General features: G+C 42.6%; 2 protein-coding genes across 6 annotated transcripts; both read left to right on the top strand.

The window, feature by feature from the left end:
* Nucleotides 1-2,718: 2,718 nt before the first annotated feature.
* LOC125528598 (protein Rf1, mitochondrial-like) lies at nucleotides 2,719-8,361 on the top strand. Of its 5 annotated transcripts, none has more exons than XM_048693046.1 (3): nucleotides 2,719-5,496; nucleotides 5,690-7,763; nucleotides 7,888-8,361. In XM_048693046.1, exon 1 carries the CDS (start codon nucleotides 2,868-2,870, stop codon nucleotides 5,298-5,300), a length of 2,433 nt encoding a protein of 810 aa, XP_048549003.1. In that variant the 5' UTR covers nucleotides 2,719-2,867; the 3' UTR covers nucleotides 5,301-5,496; nucleotides 5,690-7,763; nucleotides 7,888-8,361. The 5 variants fall into 5 exon arrangements, with proteins under 5 accessions (XP_048549003.1, XP_048549004.1, XP_048549002.1 ...); XM_048693047.1 differs by having other exon boundaries at nucleotides 2,719-6,257; nucleotides 7,624-7,763; XM_048693045.1 differs by having other exon boundaries at nucleotides 2,719-6,257; nucleotides 6,341-7,763.
* A 2,617-nt stretch (nucleotides 8,362-10,978) lies between these two features.
* On the top strand, nucleotides 10,979-13,022 carry LOC125528600 (protein Rf1, mitochondrial-like). The gene has a single exon (XM_048693048.1). The coding sequence runs from the start codon at nucleotides 11,196-11,198 to the stop codon at nucleotides 12,954-12,956; it is 1,761 nt and encodes a 586-aa protein (XP_048549005.1). The 5' UTR covers nucleotides 10,979-11,195; the 3' UTR covers nucleotides 12,957-13,022.
* The last annotated feature ends 511 nt before the right edge of the window (nucleotides 13,023-13,533 follow it).

Genomic DNA, 13,533 nt, shown 5'->3' with positions numbered 1-13,533 from the left:
GCAACTGATAAGAATCTAGAAACAATATGTAATAGTGCTTCATCTGATAATGTAACACATAACAAAAAACAATATAAAGGATAAATAATACAAAAGAGGGTACCAAATCAAAAGGCTGTTTGATTTTAGCTTCCCGCGATTACATCTTCAATAGTAACAGATGATTCACCTTCAAGTAGAAAATTCGGTATGCAAGTCAGTGCATAGAAAACAAGTAAAAAATTACTACTGGATGCAAAATATGAAACATTACCTCTAGGACGAGGTAAAATGCCTTTGCGTGTGCAATAACCCTGAAATCGCTCAATGATCTTTGACTCTTCAATACTAACAAATACATCTCGCTCAATGTAACATACCATTCTGTGATTCAACCAATCATCACCCATCCTGTTCCTCAAATCGGTCTTGATAATGCTCATTGCTGAGAAGGCCATTTCTACTGTTGCGGTTGCAACAGGTAATATTAATGCTAACTCAACAAGGCGGTAAACCAACGGAAATGTTGTGTGCATATTACTCAAAACCATCTTCATGGCAAGATGACCAAGGTCATTACAATTCATCAAATGTGGATCAACTCTTGCTTCATGAATGAACGAGTCCAATTGATTTCTAAGGACAAAACTAACTTCATATGCAGAGAAGTCAGCAGCATACATACTAGCAAGGTCAGCAAGCTTGTCTTCATCATAATTGGCAACAGAATTCTTCGGATCAAGACAAGCAATGCATCTTAACAATTGAGTAGATCTTTCAGTAAAGCGGTTGTTTAATTCCACAATAATTTGATCATGCACCACATTGAATATTTCATTTCTGAAATGATGGTGGTAAGTTACCAATTGGCCACCCCAAGTTCTTGAACGACCATTAGCCGGTCTTGTATCTTCCATATTTGGCACTACAATATTGTATTTGAGACAGAAGTTAGTTACCTCTTGGAAGAGCTCATCCCAACCATTTTGCCTTATCTCTTGCATTTTGTCCATTGTGGTTTTAATCAATCTCACGGCACGAACAATATGCTGTTTTTTCTGTTGCAAGCACTGTGATAGATCATTAGTCTTGCCCAATAGTCTAATCATAAGATGCAATATGAGAACAAATTCAAATGTTTCCATGTGCTTTATCAACCCACCGGCTGAGGTTCTTTGTGCAACATTATCAGCATCATCGTACAAATTTTCTAATACCTTCAGAACTGGTTTCCATATAGAAATAAGTCGACACAAGGTCCTATGATGTGACCCCCACCGTGTATCACCGGGTCTTGCAAGGTTAGTTAATTGGTTTTTTCCTTTCTCCCCAGGAAGTTCCCCGACTTCCACTTGGCGCACAAATTCATTATGTTGCTCTTGGGCTAACTGATCATGTCTTTTACATGAAGCATTAACAATGTTGACAACCATGCTAGTGTATTCAAAAAAATCTCTTACTATGAACAACACTTTGCAACAGCAACAACAACTAATTGCAATTGATGGGCAAAGCAGTGTATATAATGAGCATATGGATTTTCCTCCAAGATCAATCTTTGCAAACCACGAAATTCCCCTCTCATATTTGAAGCCCCATCATAACCTTGCCCTCTCAAATTAGACATAGACAAGCCCTGAGTAGCAAATATACCATCCAAAACTACCTTGAGTGAAGTTGCCCGCGTGTCAGGAACATGCTTGATTGCAATAAACCTCTCAATCACCTCCCCTCGGCTGCTGAGATGCCTACATAAGACACAATTGCATGATTAGTATATAATAACTTTGAGAAAATATATGCACAACAAGACACATGTACAATACACACGACGACACTGACCTCAAACACATAGCCATTTGCTCCTTAATAGATGCATCTCTGGACTCATCCACAAGTAAGGGAAATTTACTATCTCCAATTTCATCAACAATGGTTTTGGTCGTCTCTTCTGCACAAGCTTTGCACAAGTCCAATTGTATCTCAGGTGAAGTTAGCTTATGGTTCGCTCCTGTATCTTCGGGAACAATCACATTGTGAAAAAAAGCAACAACAACAAAAAAACTATCACATAATGATACTATGATGTGATTTTGGTGCACATTTTTTTCATAAAAAAATCCTATGAATTTAAAAAAAAAATGAATGTTTACTACTTAAATCCTAGCCTGTACAGGTGCACAGGTTGAGTTTTTAACGTTCCCTTGCGCTGGCATGGTACAATGTGACGTGCGTTGGCTGAGTTCATCGCATTGAGAATTTTGTTTTGCGAGGACATCGCATTGGGATTGACCATGCTCGGGCTCATTGTGATTTGGTGAACACCGCCGATAAAAAAATAGATTAGGTGAACACCGGGGTCATCGTTTGCGAAGGCGGAAAGACGACAAGTGATGACATGGGTGAGATGTCATGTTAAAATAGAGAACATGGACAGGAGGGGGGAGGACTTGAGCAATGCTTATATGGTTATTATAGGCCCGCGTGAAGTTTTTTTTTTCATTGCAACGTATGGGCCTTTTTACTAGTATCATAATTAAGCATGACGCAGAAGTTGAGCATGAAAACTCTGTGATAGGGAGATGGGACCCATGCCAATCGACAGAAATTAGCGAACGCTCGTCTCAGTTGTGTGACTGCACGACTATCTCCACTCCTGCCATCGAAGGAAAAAAAAGCTGTCTCCACTCCGTACGAACTCCAGTCGACGGCCATTCCCGACGCCGATGCGCCGCCGCATCCGATTCCGCACCCGCCTCCGTAGTCGCCCCTCCCCCTCCTGCACCTAGCCGGAGTCCGGCCTCCGCCTCCCTCTCCGCCACTCCTCCAGCTTTATCTCTGCGGCTCCCCCCCTCCGCCTCCACCGGTACCGCACCACCACCACGCCGATGTCCCGCATCCACCTCCACCGCTGCCTCTACTCCTCCACCTCGCGGCCCTTGCGTTCCTGGTCGCCCCGCGCCGCCTTTGCCGCGGCAACAGAGCGCGTCCGCGCTGGGGCGCTCAGCCAAGACGATGCACACCACCTGTTCGACGAATTGCTGCGGCAGGCCACCCCGGTCCCCTGGCGCTCCCTCAACGGCTTCCTTGCCGCCCTCGCCCGTGCGCCGGCCTCCGAAGTCTGCAGAGATGGGCCCGCCCTCGCCCTCGCCCTCTTCAATCGCGTCTGTCGTGATGAAGCCGGCGCGCGGGTGGTGCCTCTCACAGTCCACACCTACGGCATCCTCATGGGCTGCTGCTGCCGTGGGCATCGCCCGGACCTAGGGCTTGCCTTATTCGGTCGCCTCCACAGGACGGGCATCAAGACAAACCAGATCGCCGTCAACACCTTCCTTAAGTGCCTCTGTTACGCAAAACGGACGGATGAAGCTGTGAACGTGCTGCTTCATAGGATGTCCGAGCTCGGCTGTGTGCCTGATGCCTTCTCATACTCCATTGTTCTGAAGAGCTTATGCGACAATAGCATGAGTCAGCGGGCACTCGACCTGCTCCAGATGATGGCGAAAGAAGGAGGTGCCTGCTCCCCCAACGTGGTGACATATACCACGGTCATCCATGGCCTCTTTAAGGAAGGCGAAACAGGCAAGGCATGCAATCTATTCCATGAAATGAAGCAGCAAGGGATTGAGCCCAATGTGGTGACATATACCTCGAGCATTGATGCGTTGTGCAAGGCCAGAGCAATGGACAAGGCAGAGCTAGTCCTTCGGCAGATGGTTGCTAATGGTGCTCAACCCAATGAAGTGACATATAATTGCATGATCCATGGATATTCCACATCAGGGCAGTTGAAAGAGGCTGCTAAAATGTTCAGAGAAATGACAAGTCAGGGTCTTATACCAGATAACTTTACTTGCAGCTCGTTAATGACTTCCCTTTGCAAGCATCGAAGAAGCAAAGAAGCTGCAGAAATTTTTTATGCCATGACTGCCAAAGGCCACAGAGCTAATGTTGTCTCGTACTGTATTTTGCTTCATGGGTATGGCAATAAAGGATGCTTTGGTGATATGATTGATCTCTTTAATTCAATGAAAAGCAACGGTATTGCAGCCGACTGCCGTGTTTTCAACATATTAATTAATGGATATGCTAAACGTGGAATGATGGATGAAGCTGTGCTGATATTTACTGAAATGCGGGAAAAAGGAGTGAGTCCTGATGTAGTCACCTATACCACTGTAATAGCCGCACTTTCCAGAATGGGTAGGTTGACCGATGCTATGGACAAATTCGATGAGATGATTGCAATGGGAGTACAGCCAAGCATACCTGTTTATCAGTCCCTGATTCAGGGTTTTTGCATCGATGGTGATTTGGTTAAAGCCAAGGAGCTGGTTTCTGAAATGATGAACAAAGGTATTCCTTGTCCTAACATTGTGTTCTTCAATTCAGTAATAAACAGTCTGTGCAAAGAAGGAAGGGTTATGGATGCACATGATATCTTTGACTTGGTTATAGACACAGGTGAGAGGCCTGATGCCATTACATTCAGTTCACTGATTGACGGATATTGCTTAGTCGGCAATATGGATAAAGCATTAAAAGTACTTGATGTCATGGAATCAGTTGGTGTTGAGCCTAATGTTATTACATACAATACACTTGTTAATGGCTATTGTAGAAATGGAAGGATCGATGATAGTTTGACTCTGTTCAGAGAGATGCCGCGTAAGAGAATTAAACCTGACACTGTTTCATATTGCATAATAATGAATGGGTTGTTTCGTGCTGGGAGAACTGTTGCCGCAAGAAAAATGTTCCATGAGATGACGGAAAATGGAATAACAGTGAGTATTTCTACATACAGTATAATACTTAGAGGTCTTTGTAGAAATAATTGTGCAGACGAAGCTATCACCCTGTTCCAGAAATTAGGAACAATGAATGTAAAGTTTGATATTGCAATACTCAATACCATGATTAATGCAATGTACAAGGTTGGGAGAAGAGAAGAAGCTAAGGATTTGTTTGCTGCAATATCACACAGTGGCTTGGTGCCCAATGAATCTACTTATAAGGTAATGATAAAAAATCTTCTAAAAGACGGAGCAGTGGAAGATGCTGACAATATGTTTTCATCAATGGACAACAGTGGTATCGTTCCCAGTTCCCTTCTTATAAATGATATCATCAGAATGTTGTTGGAAAAAGGTGAGATAGCCAAGGCTGGAAATTATTTGTCTAAAGTTGATGGGAAGAGTATCTCACTTGAAGCTTCAACTGCCTCATTGATGTTGTCTCTCTTTTCAAGGAAAGGGAAACATCAGGAGGATATTAAGTTGCTCCCTGCAAAGTATCAATTTTTCGATGGGTTTGGTTGACTAGTTGATATGCTGCATATGAGACTAACTCATCGGAAAGCACAGTTATGTTATTGCTTGCGAAAGCTCTCCTGCCAGAACAACTGTATAAGAAACCAAACTGCCTACTTGTATAGTGAGTTCATTTTGTGGTGTGTGCGGATCACATGAAAGTGACATGTCTATGAATCTTTTAATCTTTGATGGGCGAGGAAAGGTAGACAATTAGTCTAACACGATTGGTTACAATTTTAGGAGTAATTACTTCTGATGGCGATTGGGAAAGATACACAATCTTTTTCTACTAGCCACCTGTAATTTTAGGGGTAATTACTTCTGATGGTGATTGGGAAAGATACAATTTATTAATTCATATGCTTCGTTTTGGTGGGGGCTTGTAACTTTCTCAGGTGAAAAGAAGCTGAAGAAGAAGAACCATGGCGGCTTGCTATCTCAGTAATGGTATTCCCTGCAAGTAGCTTGTGGTTCTACTGCCTTTCATAATAAGTGTTAGTCTTCTTGCACAACTTACCTCCTTAGATCTAATGCTATATGAAGGTGCGTGTAGTTCTTTTTCCAGAGAATAATATCCGAGGTTACAATATATTCTGCACCCTTGGTTTAGAAATGGGTGGTATACATATATAATCTTCCACAAGAAGCATTAAAAATACAATCTTTTCTAGTATGATTTGTACCAGCCACCTGAGCTTTTATAAACTCTCTAAAGCAGTCACTTTCCTTCATATGAATGCATTTGTTAGCAATGTCATTGTCAGTGATCTGCTATCTCAAGGGTTGTTTTAGTTCTAGTTTGAGAATTTTGTTTATTTTTCGGGGCAAAAAGGTCCTGGACGAACTGATGTTTGAGGTTGCTCATGTTATATCCAATTAGCGGATAAATATACAAGCTCATGCTGGACTCTCCTACACTCTATGCTGCTGTCAGTTGCACTGGTGGGAGCTCGTCACATACAGGTGAGAAAATTATTTCCAGTGTGATTTCTTTCTACTTTACTTCATCGAAGATTCAACTATGTTTCCTCATGATGTACATAAAGGTATGGCCAAGAATTCCCCGGTGTGAGCTTTCGCTTCAGTGTGGAGGACACTAACACTACCTCACGTGACAGAAGGAATCAGAGCATTTGCTTGATGAAAACTTCTTGCTCTCTTACACTGTGGTGTGCATTCCTCTCCAGTTCTGGTGCCGTCTGTTCTCCGTACTGCCCCGCAACAATAAAGTTTCCAAGAATCCATGCTGCAACCTTTACCTTCTCTGTTCATTTCTTGGTCCTCAACTGCATCAATGCACCACACTTACTTCTCTGCTTCAGGTACTCCCCTGGATGCACACACTTACACGGCGAGGACAACTTTGAGTTCCTCCACCATACACATCCTTCTTGCTCGACTTCCTCTTGTTCAGATCTCAGCTTCTTTCTACCTAGCGTTGTTCGAAAATAGTTGAAGGAGAACCATTCTTGCTCATTCTTGGTTCTTGGTTCTTGGTTGAATAGGCTCTGAAACAAGCTTCATTCTTGTATGTTACTGAAACTTTGGCTACATAGAAACCTGGGTTCAGTTGCATACCTAGCTTAGCATCCACCCAAATTCATGTTGTATGCAACAAGTGCAAGTTTGGATTTAACGATTTGGTAGCAGAAGTCTATGTCTACTCGAAGGCATCATTCATCTATCATTTAGTTCCGCCCATGGTTATGAAAGAAACATTTCTATGCTGTTGTCACCGATATGTTCAGTGATGCCTATTGCACTAAGCAGCTAAAGAAGAACTTCAAGCGTCATCAGCAAATGCATGAAGGTTCATTTTTCACTCAGGTTCCTGTGGAGTGCATGCCTTTTCACCTTTGCAGGTGAGTCCTGGGTCTGCTGCTCCCATAGCAGTCACGGCGTCTTCTATCCGGTGAGGGTAGATAGGCTGGCGTGTTGGCTGAGCGGGGCCTCCTGTTGGTGTGTGTTTGCCTGTTTGGCACCTGTTGTTACGCTCGGCATGTCATTGGCGAGAGTGGGCTTCGTGCTGTGAGTATCGATGTTTGGAAGTGGGCTTAGCCCTTGTTGTATCTGTTTTTGCCCAATTTTCCGTAATTAACTGAGCATCAATCTTCTTCTTAATTAATGGAACGGGCAAAGCTTTTGCCCACATTTCAAAAAATATATATTTGTCACTGAGAATTAAATGCCACATTGAGGACTGCAAGTGCTCATTTTCAAAGGTGTGATTTGCAATCTCACATGTCTGACTCTTTTTCATGGATTTGTTGCTGTCTGCAATAAATCGCAAAACTGCTCTGTTTTTCATGCTCCACATTTTGAATTTCAGGAATCCAATTTGGACAAGCACATTAAGGAAGTTCATGAGCGGAGTAGCCCCTTCACATGCGCATTCTCTGTTTCCATACAAAGCATAACATGCAAGTGACAATGATGAGAAATGAACCTAGTGCTCACGTGCATGTTGAGGTAATCACAAAAGAACTACTCCCTGAAGACCATGTCACATAGTTTACCTCTGTAGCCATGCCTTTGCTATAAGGAACATCTATTTTCACTAGGATAGTCACAGCTTTCCAACAAACCTTTGCAGGTCAATTTTGCGGATGCTGATGAGCAACCACGACCTCGTCCAGGCAGGCACAAGAGGATGCTCATTTCCGTCGAGACTTTGATGCGAAAGAGGGTAACCTGCTCCTGCTTACGATGATGGAACCGAGTATCTGAGACGGCTTCTGTCAGGTTGATTCTAGAAGGAATTGGAACGATGCTACATTTTTTGGTTGATCAAACAGGCTTCTGTACTTTGAGATATCCTCATTCTTATTATGCATGTATGTACATTTCAAGGAAATAGATAGGCAAGAGCAGTATGTAACCGTGTCATAGTATAAGATAGCAATTGTCTAGATAATATGAGATGTGAATGAGTGAAGATGCTATTTTTGCTCAAGTAACGAAGAACCCCAATCCGTAGCTGTATTTTTCATTTTTTTTAAGATAATGGTTGTATCTTGAAACCTTTGATTTAAATGATTTTCATAGAATTATTTCCACTTGGGTTGTTTGATTTGTTGGATTATATCTTGCGGATTTTTGCACTATACATTTTTAAAGAAATTGTATATGGATGATCTTTTTTTTTCTGTATCGTGCAATCAAGCAAATTTTTACACAAATTAATTATCTATGATTTCTATGGACACGACAATACAATCATATACCCTTTATGTGTTGATGTTTGATTCTGCAAATTAAAGAGACCCTTTAGAGCAACTCTAGCATGTCTCAAAGTCTCAAAAAAGAAAAAGAAAACTATAGCATGTCTCTAAACATGCCCCCAAATGATTTTTAGGGTTCAGAGGAAAAACATCCAAACAGGATCCCCTACTTCAACCCTAAAATATGGAGGTCCGTAAAAAACAACAGCCCATAGCATAGCCCCTTCATTCACCTCTAGCATCCCGGCGCCTTAAGTGCCTACCTGCGCACCTCCATGGCGGCATCCACGTCCAGCCTCCCGACCCTAGCTTCCCGACATGAAGCTTTGATCCACCCGCCTTGTCCTGAAGTGGCACGACATGCGTCGTATTCCAGTGTCATCCGGCCTTCCCGCGTAACTCTGTGATATTTCATGTTCGACAACAAGCTAAGGGTTGCAAAATAGGTGAGCAACAGTGCAACGGATTGACGATGTGCTCAGGAATAGAAGGAAAAGAAAAAACAGAAAAATGGAACAATGAGCTAGTGACTTATGGGTATCATGTGTCGACGCAAAAGGCAACGAGAAATATGGCTATAAATAGGGTCCATTGATAAAGTTGGAAACACTATTTTAGGCTAAAAAAGGGCGCCCCTATGTCTCGCTTATAACGAGATCTAGGAACCCTCACGTAAAGGGGAGCCCCAGATGGGCCGGCCCAGGCCACCCAAGGCCACAGCCTCGTTTTATTTTTCATGTTTTCGTTTTTGCTTTAATTTTTTTACTTTTGTTTCTACTTTCAAATATTCTAAATATATACATATATATATATATATTAAAAAACATTCTACATAAAAAATTGAAAAATGTTTTACAAGTATTTGAAAAATGTTAAGTGTGGACAGAGAAAATGTTTGTCATGTACTCCCTCCGTTCCATATTAGTTGTCGCTCAAACGGATGTATCTAGCACTGAAATACATCTAAATACATCAATTTCAAAGACAACTAATATGAAATGGAGGGAGTATACACAAATGTATAGGAAAAAATACAATGTGTATGAAAAAAATTGGTCATCTATTTTAAAAATTTAATCAAGCATTTGAAAAAATATTGAATATGTATTTGAAAATTGTTAATCAAAATTTGAAAAAGTGAAATGTGTATAGAAAAAATGTTTACCATGTATGAACAAAATGATGAAAAAATTTGATCATGTGTATAAAAATGTCAATCAAGCATTTAAAAAAATTAACAAGCATTTGGAAAATGTCAAATGTGTACAGAAAAACTGTTAAATCATGTATTTAAAATGTTAAATTAGTATTTAAAAAACGGTTACATATGTATACAAAATGTTGACCATGTATTAAAAAATATTAAACATGTATAGAGAAAATGTTGATCATGTATTAAAAAAATGTTACACATGTATTAAAAAAATGTTAAGCATGCATAGAAAAAAAATTTAACTTTGTATTTAAGAATCTTAAATGTGTATAAAAATTTTGACCATGTATTGAAAATGTTAATCAGGTATTTTAAAAATTTAAATTAAGAATTTATAAAAATGTTAAACGTGTATTAAAGTAATTTATTAGATATATTTCAAAATGTGTAAAGAAAGCTAGTGAAACCCGAGAGAAAACAAGGAAAATCGATGAAAAACGAGAAAGAAACAAACAAAAATAAAGTAAAATAAAGAAAAAAGAAAGGAAAAGAATAAAACAATGAGAACTAAAAAAGTAATAAAGAAAACAGAAGGAAAAAATAAAAGAGAAAGGAAAGAAAAACAGGAAAATGGAGAAAGAAACGGATAAAAACAATGAAAAACAAAGAAACAATAGAAACCAGGTCTTTTCAGACGAACCCGGCGCTTACTAAGGGAGTGTTCGGTGATCCACTAGCTCCACCAAATCTGAGAATCTGCAGAGCATCTACTCCCCCGCTCCTGGACTTTTAACTAGCGCTCCACCAACTCCCGGAGCGAGAGTGTGGAGTGGAGGAGAGCCGAACAGGCCCTAAATGGCTAGCTTCGCTACACATCGTCGAGGAGACCCAGGATCGAATCCTAGAATCACCTTTTTTTTTAAAGGTGCCTTAATTGGGCCGGTGTGTTACTGTGGAGTGTGGACTCTTAATACGAGAGATACTACTGTCTCGCTTAATGCTTGACATACCTCCTATCTACTCCCTCTGTTTCAAAATATAAGAACGTTTTTAACACCACACCAGTGTCAAAAACGTTTTTATATTATGGGACGGAGGGAGTAGAAAATATATGAACAACCCCGTCAAACATTTAAGGGCTTTAAAAAAATGCTATAATTGGAGGTGCTCTGAAGCTCGAGCTTGACTCGTTTTCCCAACTTGTTTGATAAATGTCCAGTGATTTGTATGAATTCATCATTTGAGAAAAGGAAAAAAAGTTTTTTTTTTGAGTAGCTTCTAATGGAGCCGATTAGAGAGTGACAGGACTAGCAAAGCTCTTCCCACTGCGTACGAACTCCCCGGCCATTCCCGACGCCGATGCCCCGCCGCCGCTGATCTCCACCCTCCGTCCGCATCCTGCATCCACCCCTCCGCCTCCGCTGCTCCTCCCCAACCTGCACCTCTCCCATGTCCGGTCTCCGCCACCCGCACTGATTTACCTCTCCGTTGTCTCGCCTCCGTCTCCGCCACTCCTTCACCACGCCGATGTCCAACCTCCGCCTCCTCCGCCGCAGCTCCTCCTCCATGTCCACCACCACGTCGCCACTCTCACGGGCCTGGTCCCCCCATTCGGCCTTTGCCGCGGCCACAGAGCGCGTGCGCGCTGGGACGCTCAGCCAAGACGATGCACACCACCTGTTCGACGAATTGCTGCGGCAGGCCAACCCGGTCCCCGGGCGCTCCCTGAACGGCTTCCTCGCTGCCCTCGCACGTGCTACGTCCTCTGCCTCCTGCATCAGAGATGGTCCCGCCCTCGCCGTCGCCCTCTTCAACCGCGTGTGCCGAGAACAGGCCGGCCTGCGGGTGGCGCCTCTCACAGTCCACACCTACGGCATCCTCATGGACTGCTGCTGCCGCGCGTCTCACCCAGATCTAGGGCTTGCCTTCTTTGGTCGCCTCCTCAGGACGGGCCTCAAGACAAATGAGATCGTCGCCAACACCTTCCTCAAGTGCCTCTGCTACGCCAATCGTACGGAAGAGGCTGTCAACGTGCTGCTTCATAGGATGCCCGAGTTTGGCTGTGTACCTAATGCCTTCTCATACAACACTGTTCTGAAGAGCTTATGTGACAATGGCATGAGCCAGCAGGGGCTCGAGCTGCTCAAGATGATTGCAAAAGAAGGAGGTGTCTGCTCTCTCGATCTGGTGGCATATAACACGGTCATCCATGGCTTTTTCAAGGACGGTGAAATAGGCAAGGCATGCAATCTATTCCATGAAATGATCCATCAAGGGGTTGAGCCCGATGTGGTGACTTACGACGCGGTCATTGATGAGTTGTGCAAGGCCAGAGCAATGGACAAGGCAGAAGTAGTCCTTCAGCAGATGGTTGATAAAGGTGTTCAACCTGATACAGTGACATATAATTGCATGATCCATGGATATTCCATATCTGGACGGTGGAAAGAGGCTGCTAAACTGTTCAGAGAAATGACAAGCCGGGGTCTTATACCAAATATTGTTACTTGTGGCTCGTTAATGACTTCCCTTTGCAAGCATGGAAGAAGCAAAGAAGCTAGAGAAATATTTGATTCCATGACTGCCAAAGGCCACAGAGCTAATGTCGTCTCATACTCTATTTTGCTTCATGGGTATGCCAATGAAGGATGCTTTGGTGATATGATTGATCTCTTTAATTCAATGAAAAGCAACGGTATTGCAGCCGACTGCCGTGTTTTCAACATATTAATTAATGGATATGCTAAACGTGGAATGATGGATGAAGCTGTGCTGATATTTACTGAAATGCGGGAAAAAGGAGTGAGTCCTGATGTAGTCACCTATACCACTGTAATAGCCGCACTTTCCAGAATGGGTAGGTTGACCGATGCTGTGGACAAATTCGATGAGATGATTGCAATGGGAGTACAGCCAAGCATACCTGTTTATCAGTCCCTGATTCAGGGTTTTTGCATCGATGGTGATTTGGTTAAAGCCAAGGAGCTGGTTTCTGAAATGATGAACAAAGGTATTCCTTGTCCTAACATTGTGTTCTTCAATTCAGTAATAAACAGTCTGTGCAAAGAAGGAAGGGTTATGGATGCACATGATATCTTTGACTTGGTTATAGACATAGGTGAGAGGCCTGATACCATTACATTTAGTTCACTGATTGACGGATATTGCTTAGTCGGCAAGATGGATAAAGCATTCGGAATGCTTAATGCCATGGAATCAGTTGGTGTTGAGCCTGATTGTAACGCCCTCGATGCGGCTATATCTCTCACGTGTCGAAGCACGACTTAGAGGCATAACCGCATTGAAAGCAATATCGCAAGTGAGGTAATCTTCACACAACTCATGTAATACATAAGGAAAAAAGATACATAGTTGGCTTACAATCGCCATTTTACACAATACATGAATAAGGCATTACATCATCCAAATACAATCAAGGTCCGACTACGGAACCAAAATAAAAGAAGAACCCCAAATGCGACAAGGTCCCCGATCGACCCCAACTGGGCTCCACTACTGATCAACTAGAACGAAACAACACAAAGGACAAGATCTTCATCAAGCTCCTCCTGAGCTTGGTTGCGTCATCTGCACGGTCTCATCGGCACCTGCAAACTGGTTTTGGAAGTATCTGTGAGTCACGGGGACTCAGCAATCTCGCACCCTCGCGATCAAGACTATTTAAGCTTATGGGTAAGGTAAAGGTATGAGGTGGAGCTGCAGAGCAATGGACTAGCATATATGGTGGCTAACATATTCGCAAAAGAGAGCGAGAAGAGAAGGCAAAGCACGATCGAGAAACTATGATCAAGAAGTGATCCTAGAACAACCTACGTCAAACATTACTCCAACACCGTGTTCACTT

Source organism: Triticum urartu, unplaced genomic scaffold, assembly GCF_003073215.2.
Source record: "Triticum urartu cultivar G1812 unplaced genomic scaffold, Tu2.1 TuUngrouped_contig_4981, whole genome shotgun sequence".
Lineage (NCBI taxonomy): Eukaryota > Viridiplantae > Streptophyta > Magnoliopsida > Poales > Poaceae > Triticum > Triticum urartu.
The sequence above is the reverse complement of the archived record's forward strand: the minus strand, read 5'-3'. Positions and strand labels throughout refer to the sequence as shown.

Excerpts from the sequence above, each read along its gene's own strand:
- LOC125528598 (XM_048693046.1), top strand. The coding sequence starts at position 2,868 with ATGTCCCGCATCCACCTCCACCGCTGCCTCTACTCCTCCACCTCGCGG.
- LOC125528600 (XM_048693048.1), top strand. The coding sequence starts at position 11,196 with ATGTCCAACCTCCGCCTCCTCCGCCGCAGCTCCTCCTCCATGTCCACC.